Below are 17,863 nucleotides of genomic sequence, written 5' to 3' on the forward strand. Positions count from 1 at the left end.
CATCATGCGCAATCAAACCTCTACAAATGATCCCAGTACGCAGCAGCACAACTGGTCTTTAATGAGCCCAAGAGAGCCCACATCACACCTCTGTTTACTTCTTGTGTTTATTGCCTCTGATGAACTGCTTGTTGTATTCCTCATTGTAAGTCACTTTGGATAAAAGCGTCCTCTAAATGTGATTCAAGACATAGCAAAATTACTTCCAATAATACTGAAAATAGGTTAAGATAAATATGTGCCCCCTAAAACCACAAGTGCTCTGCAGTACTACAGTGATAACATCAGTTAAAAAAATAAATAAACTTGTGCTTGAGTCTCAATACTCACTACACATGCGGTTTCCTGTGCTGTGCAAAAAAAAAAACACACACACACATAGATTCCTGTCTTTTGGAACTCATTATTCTCACATATTTCAATGTTTTCATTTTGCTGGTTAAATTATGCTCATCACTGACTTGTAAGGAATTAGAATAGTTAGTACATTGTGTGCTACTATTTGTAGATACATATTTTAATTTTAATTTTAACATATCTGAAATAAATAGCAAAGCTGTAGTTTCTATAAATGATAACTCTTTGGTTTCAGGTTGTGCCTGCATTTCTCTCCAAATAAATATCAGCAATGACATGAGTTTTATTGACTGCCATCTAGTGGAGACAAATCTATTCATCCTGCATACACCTGTGTGTTTAGCTACACGATTAATCAAGACTGCAGATATTAGTGGATCAAATGAGAACAAGCATTGTATTACTATTATTATTATTATTAGGGGTTAAATGACATATTGGTGCGAGAATGATCATACAGTTTTATTTCATCGAATATATTTTATTTTACATTATCAATATTTTCAGGTCCTGTTTTCTGAAACAAAGAAATACAAAAAACAAACAAACAAAAATGTTAATTTACAAATGCAAAAGAGCATTCAAAAGATAAGGAGGTAAATAAGCAGGAGTGGATAATATCAGAACAACATAAGGAGGCAATATGGGCAATTGTAATAAAAGAATTTACAGATATAATGACTGTGCTTAAATTACAATAGCCACTTAGTTTTATCCTGTTTACACATTTATCCTCCAAACAAAAGATATCATGTTATATACTCCGAAAGAGATACAGCATATTGTTTGAGTTGCATATTAACATAGTTTGTGATCAAGTATGTTCACATTTGACACAATTATAAAGAAATTCCAGCATCATCTGCACAATGACGACAGTCAGTTCTGGCACGGGAGGATTTGTTCAGGCAACTGTACATTAATATGGTTATAAAAATGAAAAGCAGAGGATCCTCACGTCTTGTAGAATCCCTTTTGATTCTGCTGGGGACTGAGACAGAGATAGACAAACAAACATGATTTTAACAATGATAAATGTTCATATATTCAGTAACAACCAAATGTATTTGGACACTTAAAATTGTCTGTAAATGTGATTACATTGCATTAGTTAGCAAAATGTGATATTTCCAAACAACTTATGAAGTCAGTTCAAATGATGCCCTATTAGAGTAGCTACAATAAACATGTCATGAAGCAGCTGAAATGTGTCCAAATATTGGAAAGTATGTCTGTAGTTTATCATTTAAATCAGCTTTTTGTGATGTTTTATTCTTGAAACAGGTGTATTTGTGCTAATTTATTTTATTTTTTTAAATGTCAGTTGAGTATCAATGACATTCATATATTTGTGGCTTAAGTGTGGCTTAAGTGGCTAAATACATCTTAGGGCAACTGTATGTGTTATTTTGAAAGCAGCATATCTAATAACCACCAAACTCACTTTTTGCAGCAGCAGAATTTGGTTTTGCGTCGTCTGTACATCATCGTCTGTTAAGAGGAATAAAAAGAAAATTTAAGGCATTTGATTTTCACCTTTCACACACTTTACAAATGACATCCTAGTGTGCTGAACTGGATAAAATCGCTCCGAGTAGTGAACATTAACCTGTCTGTGTCTGCGAATGCATATGATGACGATCACTAGGAGCAAGATGAAGCCCACGATTCCACCGCTGATGGCAACACAAAGCCAGACGTCCACAGGAGCCTTCTCTGTGAAACATGTTTTTGACAGCAGAAGTGTTACACACTTTTTATTTCACATGTATCACTCGTTCCCTCTTTATTTCACTTCTCTTACCAATCTTTAAATACAGCACAGCAGATGTCAGCTTCTTCCCGTTTTTCCGGAGTTCACATGTCCATTTTCCACGGTCCTTCAATTTCACTTCAGGGATGGACAGAGAAGATGGATGAGGAGTCTTGAGACTGGAAACAAAGGAGCAAGACGAGCAGTTCCATTTCACCTCGAGGTCAGAGGCATGTTGATGTCCTAATGTGCATGTCAGATTCACACTTTGGCCTTCATATACTCGAGATCCTCCAGAAGAGGAAACTAATAGGAGAAATTTCAAGAGTTTAGATTAAAAGAAGGATATGTTTGCGTTGCAAGTGCAGTAAGAAAACACTTTCTGTTTCAAGCCACAGTTAATGCACAGTAACCCTTTATTCCAACGCTGGAGAATCAACTTCAAGCTACAAGCTACTCATAATTTAAAGGAACACTTAAACTTTTACTTTGAATAACATTTAATAATACTCTGAGGTGACAACGGTTATATAAATAACCTAATAAAATCTTGTTTATTTTATATAGGATAGTGGTATTTTATCTTCCTTTTTTTTTCTAGTTGTTCTAGTGCACTTGGTGGGGAGCAAATTTCAAAGGACTCAATTTGTCATTAAATTTAAACAGATAACAAGCACAACAATTTAATGCACTTAGGAGTTAAAAATATTGTCCTAGCATATAATAAAATATGTGATTATAACGAAAAAACCTAAAAAGTCCCCCACTCGAATATGTTTTCATGACTGTAATGACAAGAGAAAGCAATGTAGATGTTGTGGGGAAAACTAATAAAACAGCAGTACTAAAGCACATGGAATTACATGTGAGAGATCCATTCAGTGAATACCACTTGTTTAGGAGGCCATAAATTTTCTCACACTACTAACTGAAAGTAGCCATTAGTTCAAGACTTGTTATTTCACTTACCCTTCAGAACCTCCACCTTGACTTTACTGCTGAGGGTCTTGGTTTTAAATTTTAGAACGCATGTGTAATCCCCCCTGATCTTCTCTGATACGGGCAGATTATGTATCGATAGATCCTGGTCTTTCAACTCTCTTCCCTTGGCTTTGATGGTATTGTCTGCGCCCTGTGTGATGTTCCATCTGACCACCGGACCAATGTCGAGGCTCAGGAGAGATTGTGTTGGCTCTGGTTCGCTGAGAGGTTTGAAGCTCCAGCTACCACCCCTGAGGCCAGATTCTTTCAAGACTGACCAGGGAATGTTAGAAGACAAGGAACAAGGAATGTTGACTGTAGAGGACGAATATGAGGTATGAATGGTATCTGAAAAAGTGGAAAGGTCTGGAGGAAAAAAAATACAAATAAAGGAAACGTTATTATTATTGTTGTTGTTGTTGTTGTGTCAAGGAAATAATAAAAAATAAATAAAATAAAAAGCAACAATTTTCTTTCTTTCTTTTTAGAAGGCATATCTAAATTGAACGAATTAAATAAATCTAACTTTGTCACTTTTTGAAAAAGAAAATTCATTTGAACTATTTAATAAAGTAGTCTCGCCTACATAAATTGCAGCAATTATATTAGCATATTATATATTTATATTTAGGCTGGGGTTATGAGATTAAAAAAGGTTTCATCGGTGCTCTCTCATTAATCCACTACATTCCTTTTTCTGCTTATAGATCCTGACTGTAATCATTGTGTATGTTTCATGTGTATTGTAGACCTATATTCTTTAGTACTTTGAGAATGAGAACACTCAAGTAAATGGATAGATACATTGGGGAGTTTAATAACACAATAGTCTCACCGATTACAGAAACAGTTGTTGTTGCTTCAGTTTTTCTCCCATCATACTCCAACTTGCATGTCCAAACACCACTATGACACCTAGACACATCTCTGACTTCAATTTTCTCGCGGTAATGATTTAATAGATTACAATCTGAGTTTTTAGGTGGAATCCATGTTACTTTGGGTTTAACTGGACTAGAATCCACTTTACATTCCAGAGACAGAGAGTCACCAGCCATCACAGCCGGCACTTTGGGTATAGTGACTGAAACAGAGAAGAACACATTTTGAAACGTGAAATACGACAATGTTAGAGGAATCTTTTCATGTAATGTGTAAAGTTATAGCCTACACTACAAAATATCAATAATGTCAAAGTTTGTGTGTGTAACTGATTATGAAGAGTGTGTGTGTAACTGGAGTAACCTGTTCATACTGCCAAATATGCAGTGCAGAATTTAGGTTAATATAATTCTAGTGGTCATATTATACATGAATAATTCATTGCCTTCATGTGTGTAATATGGAGATAAATTATTAGTTTAAATTAATAGATTAAGTTGTCATGTATTATTCATTTATTTATTTATATATATATATATTTTTTTTTTTTTTTTTTGCAGTTCAGCTGAATAACAAAGGGGGGAAATTTCCTTCTGTGTTCACATCCTAAAGCGAGCTCAACAGTATGCGTAGTGTCATTTCCTCATATTTGAAAAATGTATTAGAAATACTAATTTTATTTCTCACCTTTACTTTTAGGAAATTAAATGAGAGCAATTAACAGGATAGTTTACCCTTAAAAATTATCTTATCATTTATTCAAAGTGCTCTTCTTTTACTCTTTCTTCTGTGGAACACAAAAAATATTTTGAAAATAAAATAAAAATACCCCAAACAATGAAAGACAATGGGGTCCAATGCTGTTTTTGGTACCCCAGTGACTTTCACTGTATATACAAAAGCAATTCAAAACATTCTTCAAAATATATTCTCTTGTGCTCCGCAGAAAAGGAGGATGACAGATTTTTGTGTGAACTATCCCTTTAAGAGATGATGTGACTAAATAACTTCTTGTTTCTCAAACATACACTCTCTCTTACCATGGTACAGTTTGTAGGACTTTTCAAAGGTACTCATTAATACATGTTGTACACAGCGCCAGATTTCAAAATCAGAATCCTGTACTGGTGAGATTTGGAGAGAGAAATCATCCAACAGATCAACAGATGTCTTCATTTCTTTCGCTACAAAAGACAAACATACATGTCCAGTTATAACAAACATGAAAGCCTGATTATTACTGTAGAGTGAAAATGCATGACCTCAAAAACATGTTTCTCACCCCTTTGGATCACACTCTGAGGATTCTTGCTGATAGTTGTGTCTGTGTCTGACCCGCGGTACCAGTTCACATAAAGATTATCTTTTCCTCCAGTTCCTTCTATCTTGTCTCTCGGTAGGGTAACAGTCCCTCCTACCTGTGCGTAAATTACCACAGAGTTGTCTGATACTAAAAGAACAGATTGGACAGAAAAAAAATACTTATACAGACTGCATTTTACAATCTTCGCCATATAACAACTATCAAGATATTTGCAATTTACCTTGTGCTTTAAGAAATCCAACAGACAGTGATATTAGTATCCAACACAACATCATTCTGTCCTCAGAGCAGAGCCAGAGAGGATGAAGGGTGATCTGTAAGACATATAGCCATAGAGAAATGCATCACAAAGAGCATAAACATACAGAGGAAGGAAGGGGCTTGTGGTGGGCTCAGATTTTTTTGGAGTGATTGAGAGAAACAGTGGCGGATAGTGAGGGGGAGACAGAAGCTTTGTGGTGGGCTATGGGTTACAGACATAAAGGAAGACGAGTGTCAATGAAGAAACATGAAAGAACAACAGCTAGAAAGACGGCAAGAAAAAGACGCCGAGAGGTGTGTCTGTGGTGGGCTGAGATTGTACAGGGAGTAGATTGTTATCCCTTTCGTTTTCACCTCTTCACCTCCTCCTCCATAACACCCCCTCTCTTCCTCCCTTGTTCCACGAAAGGCGGATCTCTCCACGCTTACACACAGAAAAAAGAACACCACATGGCGCTGCTGGTGGTGTCGCTGTGCTTGGAGTGCGGTGTGTGTTATGCCTGTTATATCTGATCTTGCCTTTTTCTCTTTTTGTGCATGTGATTTGTTCACACAAATCTCTCTTTTTACTCCTTTTGAAGAGATTGACGCTTCAAACTAGAAAAATGCAGATACCTCATTTATTTGTTACAATGTTTTATACTGTATACATGCAGTATCTTTGTGACTCCACTCTGTAAACCTTTTTATTTATTTATTAATGTTAATTCACAATATTCTTCGAGAAAAAGATTCCTAAACTAGTAACGCCAAGGTCTTGGTTTAATTCCCAAGGAATGCATGAATTGTTAAAATATATACTTAAATGTCGCTTTGGATAAATCATCTGACAAAAGCATAAATAAATGCTTATGACTATTTTAAGATACTAATGCTCAAACATAAATGCACATTTAAGAAAATCATCAGAAACAATAAAATATAGGCAAATAATCATGTACAGCCAATATTGTTCCACTTGCAACTTAGTGATTTTGGTTTTAAAATTATGTATTATTTTTATTTTTGCCTGTCCACCACTGAGAACCACCAAGAAAAAAGTGGATCAAGATTTATAGGATGAGTAATTTAATTGATATATAAATTAAAACAAGATACAGCTTCGTTGTGCTACACGCACTTTATTGACAAATGAAGTAGCGCATTCTTGTGAAAATGTGCTTTCTTATAGTAAATAAGTTTAGTAAACATAACTTCTGCAGCATAATTTGCAGCAATAAAGCACGCAAAAGTATACTGCATAGAACAGTTTGTGACTTTCTGTTCATGGCAGTTACATTTTTATTACAAGTACTAAAAATCCAAAAACATATAATCCGCAATAATGTGCGATTAACTATAGGGAATACACATTTTCATGCAGAGTGGGGTACTAAATATTCACAAGGGCGACGTGGTGCAGGCTATTTATGCGTCTATGATTTGGCTGAATTTAAAGTGCTGAATTTTAGTATGAAAAAGTGCCATTTTCAGACACATTCTGTTATCAACGGTTAAATTAAATCAGTATCAACCAATGAGCAGTGCTTGCATCCCGGGAATGTAAAATCCATTTTGGATAAAAGCGCCCGCTAAATGAATAAAAGTAAATGTAAAACTATTAGTTGAGACATAAATTTATAATAGTTTAAGTCATATTTTTATTGCTCTGATTCAGAATTAAAATTTGCCTTGATTTTGCTGCCATTTATTACGAAAATGACCAATGGGAAAATTGTAATATTGTGAGTTTTAAGTTTAAGTCTCCAGTGGAGCACAGAAATGTGTAAGAAATGAGGGAAAAGTTTGTGAAGAATGAGAAACAGAAACAGAGGAAGGAGAAGCACACAAAGACACACAGACGATAGATGCAGAGATAAAGAAAGCCAGAGACTGCACCTGAACAAGTAACCCAGAAAGACAGATGATCAGGGCTGTGGTCAGGATGGAGGTTAAACAGCAAACAGACACACAGAGATGGAGGAGAAGGGAGGGGAACATTAGTAAGACCAAGAACTTCAATTTCTAAATGCATGACAAAACATTTAGAAAAAAGTAATGGACTTGATGGATTAAGCATGTTAATTTTCATTCATGTTAATTTTTTTTGTTTGTTTTTTTTGATTACAATAAATTATTCTGATGGAATTCCAAGCTATTTTAATGCTCAGTTTAGTTAAAACTAAACACAGTGGAAATATAAACATTGATTCTAATATTCCGTATTGTTCATGTTATAAAAGAGCCGAAGACAGTCCTTCTGTTAATTTTCACATCTACTCTCAGCATCGCATGCACTAGGAGAATACACTTCTGTTTTACCTCCCGTGCATTTGAAGTCTAGTGTTATACATTGTGTATAGGAAGGTTTTCATGTTTCTATTTGAAAATTTAACATGAACCAAGTTTTTATCAATGCACAATATATGCTGTCAGATTAATTGAACCGATAATATGTAAATGCAAATTTGGCTAATTTGTCCATTAATTCCTACTGTATTCCAGACTTCATTCTCAGTAAATAATGCAGATTCATTTAGTTTTTTTATACAACTTAAAAAGGTTTTAAAAGATCAACATTAAAAAGGATTTTATTCCCTATTGTGATTTTGAGAAGACATAAAAACAGATTCATAATAAAAAAATAATTAAAGTTGCCATGTGTAGATAACAGGGTATATGTAAATGTGGTATATGTGTAAATATACTCACCTTATGAGCAAAATTCTTTATCGTTCCTCTTCAAAGTCGTGCAGCGGATGTGTTCACTTACAGGCCAAAATATTTCTATTTAACCTTCGTTGACGCCTCCCCTTCGTCTGATTGGCCTGAGAGGTAAAAGAAGACGTCCGGTTATTGACTTGAGGCTGTTGAATTAAGATTTCTAAAAAAATAAAATAAAAAAAAAGTTTTACATTTTTCCACTGAATATCTTGAGTTGTCAAACGAGTTGTCAAATGTGTGTGATAATTACTTTTCTAACCGTATTGTTTCTCCCTCTAAAACATTATTGTTAGACCAATATAAAATTTCATAATAAATTTATAATAACAGATAATAGAAATATATAGTCAGATCCATGTGGGAAAAGTTTCAATGACAATCATGAAATAAAATTAATTGATAAAATTGAAATGTTTTCTAAGTTTTCTAATAATACATTTAAAAAACTTGACATCGCTGTGTTACGCTTAATTAATTTTTTTTTCTAAGTAGGTTTTTCTGGTCTGCGTAACGGAGGTGTTTGATTATCAAGAATAACTTTCTCTGAAGCCCTGTTTATTTGACTTATTTTACCTTTCATTTTATTTTTGAACTGCTAGTTTTTATGTAGTTTTATGTTTAGTTTGTCTGTTTTTGTTTTGTTTTGTTTGTTTGTTTGCCAAATTATTGCATAATTGACTTTATCTTGTCTTTTTTTAAATGTCAGTCTCCTATTAGTAACCACGAGCACTGCTACAGAGCAATTGATAAATTCTAATAATAATCGAATCTCCTCCATCCTCAATGCTGACCCTCCGAGCCCAACAAAATAAATATTTCTTTCTATTCCTCTGGGTTTTTTGTTTTTTTGTTTGTTTGTTTGTTTTGTTTTGTTTTTTTGTTTGTTCCATTGTCCTTACATTTACGCATTCTTTTAATCTGTTATTTGTTTAAAGAGATCCAAAGAGATCCTTTATTCTAATATCAACCTTCATCTGAATCCCCGAGTGCGCATACGGCTTGAGCAAACATGGGTGGAATGTTACAACGTATAACGACTGCACTATGAACAGATCATTTGGTGTAATTTGTATAAGAACTTTAATCATTTTAACCTTTACAAACAATCTCAGTTTTGCTAAATCAGCATAAAACACCACATCCAGACTTTAAAATGGATAACCGTACATCCACACAGATAAATTTGATTTGATAGAGAAATCAAATAATATTCAAAAATGCCCAGTATTGTAAATTACAACAAAGATTTTCTTGATCTATGTTATTTTTCCAAGCATTTCAAAACAATGTGTGGAAAACAGAAACGAGAAACAGTATTTGAAAAAAATATGAAAGTGTGAATGCGACTCGTGAACTTGTTTAGTGTAAATTCTTTGGATCCATTTATCATTTAATGCATACTTATGTAATAAGCAATTATGAGGAAAATGATGATTAAATAGATCATATATATAGATCATATCTTTTAAAGAAGTGATGTCATGGATAAAATGTTATTGTTTCTGATATTATTAAAAGACTGCAATTTATCACAACTCAACTTCCTCTAAAAATGGACAAATCCCATGTGCTAACCTGACTGTTTTTTAACGCCTGAAAAAAAGGTTTCTCTGTAATGTATCACTTCTGCAATAAGACAAACTGATTTAAACCAATGCGGTTCTGTAGAGGAACACAAATAAAACAAATACTGAAATGAAGGCTTATGGAATACATTGGTCATCCAAGTGGTTTTTAGGAAATGAGAACAATGTTTTTTTACTTGAAGGCACCTGTTTTGAAGTCAAGTCAGCATCTTTCTGCACAATACTTCTCTTTAGAGCTGCTTACTGATTATCTCTTACATTTATAGTTTGAAACTCAGCAAATTAAATGCTTCATAAGCACAAATTGTCTTGTAAGTCTCATGATTGTTGTTGCATTTGCATTGCAGAGGATTTAGAAGCCCATAAGCGATTCACAAATCTTCATACACACCTATCTAAACAAGCTGCACTCTTAAAAATGAAGATACTTCAGTCATACTTTGCAGCATATTGTGTTTGGCAAAGAGCACCATTCTTAACCAGAACCAACACTGGAAGGTTTATCTTTGTTTGTTTTTTGGCCAAATTCTTTGGAAATTAAGAAACTCTACATCTCTAAGCACCAGTTCATTGATTTTGTCTGTTTTTTGTTTTTTTTTAAGACCAGACACAAAAAAAGTTTTTATGTGTCGAAAAGTTGTGGATTCTCCAATGGCATCAGTATTTAAAACTGTAACATGTTTAAGGGTGAATAAAGCATCCTGCTGTAGAAGAATAAGTACGTTAAAGAAAAGCGCGAGAGAGAGAGACAGGTACTGTAGAGCATATTTCAGCGCTGTAGGACAGGAGTGGTTTGCTAAGGGGAACCACATGAAGGTTGAAACAAACACGTTGCCTGCCTCACATCTGTGTCTGAGGTTTCACCCTTCTGTCATTCTCTCTCTTCCTGCCATGTTCTGTTCGTCTTCTTCAAAAAATACAGTACCTTTAGCTTTACACAGTTCTTTATTACACCAGTTACATCTATCTATCTATCTAACTATGTATTTTTCATTTTTCTCTCAAAGCTGAAAGGAAAGACCCATTTTAGAGGGATCCCTCATTACTCACATAGACTGAAAAGGTGTTGAGACACCAACATAATCATTACCGAAAGAGAGAAAGAAAGAAAGCAAGCAGGAAAAGTGGGCGATTTATTTCAATATGTCCCATACAGGTTTTCGTTACGTGTTTCCCCTTCAGCAAGTCATTTCGGTGTGTACTCGACTGAAGAACCGAAGACTGATATTGTCTTCGTCTCCCACACATCTAACCCGGGTAACTTGTGTGAAGGTATTTTTAGAGGGAACAATCTGCAGTTTTCTTCTTTGTTGCCATTTTATCTACAGTCTTCGTGTGGTCTGCTAAAATTAGTGAGAACTTTATGCATATATTGTAAGAGATTCGCTATGGTTTTGTGACTAAGAGGGGATCCCTCTAGCAGATCTGAATGTTCAGAAACTTTCAGTGATTCACACACATCTGCTTAGACTGTGGGCCGTAGGAAATGTTGAAGAAGTCTGAGGTGTGCAGAGCGCTGAAGAGGACTAAGATGGACACCATTGCTTTTGGTTTTCTACAGTAAGAGTTTCACATGGTAGACGAACTGTTTTGGAAAAGTGAATGGAAATTACATATAAAGACAAATTGCATTCGTCTCTTTCGTTCTTGAGTTTTCAGTTACAAACCTCCTCCATTTAATGAAGTCCTGTAGGTTTGAAATGCAAGCATGGCTAAATGTCAGTGGAAAGAGATGTCGAGAGAACGAGAGATTACTGACATTTGGTCTGATGCTTACGAAAATGTGTATTTTTAGATAAATGTATAGAAGATTAGATCATATTTTAGACGGCAAATTTCGAAACCTCATGATACAGATTGTGATTCTGTTCCATTGCGTAATTAAGTTCATGTCATTTTATCTCTTGCACGTTGTGTTTTTTCTGCTGAAGTCTGCAAATTATTGTCATTAGCCTATTATTGATGTACTTTCACAGAAATGCTTATAAAAAGGTCACACTCATTTTCAGGAATCTGCCATTTGCTGTGTCATTTCCTATATTTATGTGATCTCATTTTCATTCTCACGTGGAGTTTTTTCCTCTGAATGCAGAGTATACATTAAAAATATGTTGTTTTGCAATTCACATTTGGATATGATGATGGTTGTTTACTATACTGAGCTGAACAAATCACTAGACATCCTGAGTGTGACAAACTGAGAGGACATTATGAAACATTCAAAAACATACTAACTTGTTGAATGCCTCACCCATAACAGTCGTCCCAGACCATCCATAAAGCCACATGCTAATTTCTTTCTAATGAATTGCATTTTCTGTTCCATAATAAAACTAAGGGTCAGGTAGGAAAACCCTTTGACAAAATGTGTGGTATGTGTGTGGGACAAAGCTGAAGTGAGAGGATGAGAAATAGAGAAAAATGTCTGTATGACACACTGTGAAAGAGGGAATCCTGCTCTCATTATGAAAATCACTCCCTCCTTCATAACAGCAGCACAAACACCAAAATCAAACACAGGTGCACTCTATTTTCAGACTTGTTAAAGTCACCGTTTCACAATATGTGTCAAGTACTGCATTAATGAAAATAAAGGGTCACCCATTGTGATCTGCAATGGCACTGAACCACACGAAAAGGTGATTTCTATTAAAACACATTTATAATATTTCTTAGTTTAATTCCACATTCAGTGATGCAGAATCTGAGAATCTTGGTTTGCTGTTTATATCTTATTCTCTTGACTTAATGATTTCAAGACAATTTACAATCAGTTACAATCAGAAAAGGATGTTTTTTGCCAGACTGAATTCTCAGAAGATCAAGAGATCATGTCGTTGTCTCGTGACTTTATTTAAGAGTGCATAAAATACTGTAAAACAATTATGACTTTCATTTGATAACACAAAATAACTAAAATTTCAGCTACTGAAATAACAAAATGAGAAGGTATTAATTCAAAGTTGTGTAAATTTTAATGAAATTAATACTCTAAACATGTTACACCCTTGTGGATTAACGGCTTGTTCCACATAGTTTGTCCGACTGATTCACGCTAATTCCTTCAATTTTCAGAGTAAACATCTAATGACTGGCACGTTAATGTAGGACTGCTGCTATATTAAAGATGATTGTACATGTACGGCATACTGCATATACACGTCGTTCAAACTTCTTTCATAAACTAACATAAATGCATGTATGCACATAATTAAACTTTGTGTATATGTATATCTGTATGTATGTATTGGGTTAATGGCTTATTGTATATACTTTTTTAACTGATAAACAACATACTGTACTTTCCGTTCCTGCGCATATGGATAATCTTAATTGTAATGTATTATATTGAGCATAATATTATGTTATCGGACAGATAGGCAGAAAAACATGATAGCAAAAGATCTCGACGGTGACCAAACAATTCCTTGCCTGAGAAACTGCAGATGTGCATGTCTTGTGCATAATTTCCCATTGTAAGGTATTTGGTATACGCAAGGTGTGTGCAAACAGCTGACATTACATTTTATAATTGCACTCATTTAATCATTTTGATCCAGAATTTCTTTTATTATCTCAGTGTATGTCTAGAAGCATTTTGTGTCTGTCTTACAAGTGTTTTTATGAGCCATTCCACAACTACAGGCCGCTGCATTAGACAGCAAACGGCTGGAGGCAAAATCCACTGTTATAATGTTGTTTTACACTTTCACCATTAATAATGCTGTATCTACAATAACTAAAAACATAAGATGAGGTAACACTTTATTTTAAGATGATGTTATTACCCTTGTTACATGTACATGCTATAGTAAATGATGCATAATTACCTAAACCAAACCTCAACCCTAACCCTATATAGTAAGTATATGTAGTTAATTAATATTACCCAGTACTTGCTTGTGTACATTGTAATAATATCACCTTAAAATAAAGTGTAACCTAAGGTGATTATTAAAAATATATGTCAATGATTTCACTGTGCGGCGTTAACTGCATCTGAGGTCAAAAGTGCTCTTGGTGGGTTGAATTTTGGAAAGATGTTTTTAATGATTTGCATTGATTTTTTCTCAAATGGTTTATCGTGCCATGACAGAACGAGACAAAAATGTAATAAAGCTTCAGTTTAGCTGTGTCTACTACATGTTCCTCTGAACACTACTTGTTCAAAATACTGTTTTTTAGTTGTTGTTGTTGCTTAAGGTCAGTAGACTTCTATAAAGTTAGTCATCCTGGAATGATAATAATACATTCAGAATAACTTAGCATGTCATAAAAAGCATGCATGGAAGATATCCATATCCAGACATTTGCGAGTACAGTATACGCTGACAAATAGAATGTCTACATGACATCTTCGACATGCTTGCATGTTTTATTCACTTGACGGATGCAACGTGTTACACTGTTGGACTCCTGAAAAAAACCTAAATTAATGTGGTTGCGAAGTATCTCTTCCATGTTTTGTTTGCGATTTTTCCTCAGAAAGAACAAAACTAGATCTTCAACAGAAGACAGCGATGTCTGACAATGACGCACAGTTGTTGTTTTTCATCGGGCATGTGTTCGTATTTCTATCGTAACTTATTTTTCATAATGTATTTGGACACCTAAGCCAAACATATGAAAATCATTGCATTAGATAACAAAATATTACATTAAATTGCATTGTTGTTTTTTCAATAGCACAATTTTCAAGCAAACTATTTGATAGGAGTTATATTAAATAATATTATAATAGATTTACTGTTTAAATGAAGACTAGAAATATTTGGATGCTTTTAGTTTGTCAGACGAGTTCATGTGATAAGCTACACCTGTGGTTTCATCTGCTAAGACACCTGTGTAACCTTAGGGGGAAATTACTTCATGTAGCCACTAAATAGCAATTTAAAGCCAGGGTATACATTTGGCAGACTGTCATCCAAATCAACATTTTATCAGGTTAAAGCATCCCCTGGGAATCAAACCTATGACCTTGCCATTGCTAACAGCGTGTTTTAGCTATGAAAAGACAGAGCAAAGCTCTAGCAGCATTTTGTTCGCAGATGCCACTTGCTTTTATATTTTGATGTTATATTTGTTATTATATCTGATGCAATGACATTAGTTTTTAAGTCTGACTTTTGTGGGCAATGTATAAAAAAAGAATTGGATAAACTGCAATTAACGTGGATAGATTTTCATTAATAAAACTAGGTGGAAGCGAGGATGTTGTCTGTTAAAATAAATAAATAATTGCTGTTATGCGCAAACGCTGTCCTCAGTTTTTGTTTCCTGCACAGACAGTATCAAACTAATAATAGAGAAAGAACGGCATTCCGCACCTGCACATTTTTGAAGCAATACATTATGTGATTTATACTAGTGTCTTTAACATAAATATACTTTGAAAATAGAAATGTAAAAACGTCTAATTTTGTGAATGATGTTTTATGTAGGTTAAGAAAATTCACTACTTGTTTACCGTTACTTAAATGTACACATTTTTTTTTACTTTTTTGAAATGGTATCTCAGTGACCTTATATGACAAATTAAATGTTGCAAATACAAAAAGGCAAATACAGAAGTATCCAATTTGACTGATTCAGTGTAACCGTGTACACAACCCAGTTAAATACAACCCAGCACTGGTTAAAATGTGGACAAACCCAGTTATTGGGTTGTTTTGACCCAGTGGTATTAACCCAACCGCTGTAAACATTTAACGTATCACAAAACTGTTAAAACTTCAAAAACATTCTGCTTATCACAAAACTACAAAACACTAAAATTTAACAATACATGAAGTCTTTGGCTTAATCTTCATCCAGTTTACAAGAGTCTACCTTGTCAATAACAAATAATTTTGAATATTCAATTAACGGTCCATAGTGAGGCCTTGGCCTACAGAACAGATAGACTTAAACACAATAATAAAACATCTAATATCTGTTAATATTCTGCATTATGAAGGCTAACACTTTCAAATCTTTCATATCTACAGCAAAGAGTAATAAGAAGTAATCTACAAACGCTTATTACCAAACGCAAAAACATTACTCTAAGGATACAAATTTGCATTAAAATATCTGAAAAACAACCCCAAATATTTATATGTAAATAATACATACCAGTACACCTAAAAATCTCTTTTCAAATGGTTATTCATGTTATTATTAGCAATTAAACTTTTGATCATTCAATACAAACAGCACATCAGAAACGTCAGTTCGGCATCTAAAACATATGCGCAAAACTTAACGCTACAATAGAGTATTAAAAATTTATATAGGACCATATGATTGTACTGATCAAAACAAGCTGCTTGTTAACATCATTAACTAACAAACCTATATCCACGACTGTCATTTTGATCGGAATATTTTATAGCTCACTATTTGTGTCAGACATTTAGCTGAAGACAAAACACTTTTGACTTTATATGAGAAAACAAAGGCATTCAGACTGGACAATAACAAAAAGCAGCATGGTTTGTGTTTGTCATAGTAACAGAACAATACTTACAGTTGTGATGAGACGAGTGTGTGTTCTGTTCAGGGTCTCAGAGCTACACTGACATTTTCTTCCAAACACACTCTTGTCATACACGACAGGAAACTGTAACGTGATTCGCGCGGCTCTACACTCGTGTGTCTGTGGTATCTTATGCCTTTGTTTTTACTCTGACAGTTAAGTACTATTTACTCCTATATCATTTTCACACATGACTTATCACACCAAAGGCCTTTCGTCTGCATCAGATAGCTTTTCTTAAAGCTCCTTTCTCTTGCATTTTAATGTCTTTGCCTTTCTTTGCATTTTTATGTTTTTCTAAACTCAAAAAGGTATAAAACAATACCCTTTCAAAAGGTATTAAAGGGTTAGTTCACCAAAAAAATTAAATTCTGAAGGACAAAAAATGCACACAAAAAGAACCCTTTTTTTGTGTGGAAAGAAAACAAAAATAATGACTTTATTCAACAATTTCTTCTCTTCTGCATCAGTCTCCGCTGTGCGTTTACTACGATGCACGCATGTGCATGTGCATTTTTATTAATGCTCAAGAGTCAAAAACAGTTTACAAACAGTAATACAACCATCAACATAAAAATGATAGACAATAACTGCATTCCTCTGCTTGTAAACAAGGTGCAGCGCATCAGCTTCTACACTGTAAAAAATGACTGTGATTTTAACGGTAAAAAACTGTGAAAATACTACAGTAAAAACCTGTTAAATGGTTAACGGTAAGTTCCTGTAAAATTTACAGGGAAAAACCGTAAACTGAAGTTCCCAGAATTCCCTGCCTTGCATTTCAAATTTAGTTTGAATTTGATGTTTTTTCTTTGAAATAACTATGTTTCTTCTTAGTTTTTTCTTATCAGTTATGTTTATTAGGGTTGTATGTTACATCTAATGTTATTAAATTAATGTTTATTGCATATTTCAGTTTAATCAGTCTCACCATGATAGTGTTTAGTGCTTGTGTGAATGACACTGTGCACCATCTATATATGTTATTATTTAAAAGCTGCTTGTGATGGGCTTTGGTTCATCATGTGACTTTCTCATCACCACCTGCATTTGGTGGTTATCAGTGTATTTCAAAAGTACAAAACAGATTTCAGTACTTTTATAGGTTGGTATATTAACATTATATCAGTTAATGAAATTACAGTATTTAACTGTAAATTTAAGTTAAAACAGTAAAACCAAAAATGTTGTTACCGTTTTTTACCGTAAATTTTACGGATTTTTTTTTTACAGTGTATGTCAGAACACTGGCTCTGGCACCACATGCATGTGGAGATGCGGAAGAAAAGAAATTGTTGAATAAAGTCGTTATTTTTGTTTTCTTTGCGCACAAGTATTCTCTTAGCTTCATAACATTAAGGTTGAACCACAGATGCCACATGGACTAGTTTAAGTATTACCTTTCTGGGCTGTTTGAATGTTTACGTTTCAGTTGCATTGCTGTCTATGCAGTGGTCTTACGGGTTTGGAACGACATGAAGGGTGAGTAATTAACGACA

The 17,863-nt window shown here is 34.1% G+C and overlaps 1 protein-coding gene across 3 annotated transcripts; it reads right to left on the minus strand.

Moving 5' to 3' along the window:
• Nucleotides 1-798: 798 nt before the first annotated feature.
• cd4-1 (CD4-1 molecule) lies at nt 799-16,469 on the minus strand. Of its 3 annotated transcripts, XM_058746982.1 has the most exons (12): nt 16,356-16,469; nt 8,250-8,365; nt 7,437-7,471; nt 5,518-5,611; nt 5,256-5,423; nt 5,014-5,157; nt 3,927-4,175; nt 3,080-3,457; nt 2,162-2,416; nt 1,967-2,073; nt 1,802-1,848; nt 799-1,348 (listed from the first exon to the last, which is right to left on the minus strand). In XM_058746982.1, the coding sequence occupies exons 4-12, from the start codon at nt 5,570-5,572 to the stop codon at nt 1,312-1,314; spliced, it is 1,440 nt and encodes a 479-aa protein (XP_058602965.1). In that variant the 5' UTR covers nt 5,573-5,611; nt 7,437-7,471; nt 8,250-8,365; nt 16,356-16,469; the 3' UTR covers nt 799-1,311. The 3 variants fall into 3 exon arrangements, with proteins under 3 accessions (XP_058602965.1, XP_058602966.1, XP_058602964.1); XM_058746983.1 differs by lacking the exon at nt 7,437-7,471 and having other exon boundaries at nt 5,256-5,391; XM_058746981.1 differs by lacking the exon at nt 7,437-7,471.
• Nucleotides 16,470-17,863: the final 1,394 nt, after the last annotated feature.

Source organism: Onychostoma macrolepis, chromosome 16, assembly GCF_012432095.1.
Source record: "Onychostoma macrolepis isolate SWU-2019 chromosome 16, ASM1243209v1, whole genome shotgun sequence".
NCBI lineage: Eukaryota > Metazoa > Chordata > Actinopteri > Cypriniformes > Cyprinidae > Onychostoma > Onychostoma macrolepis.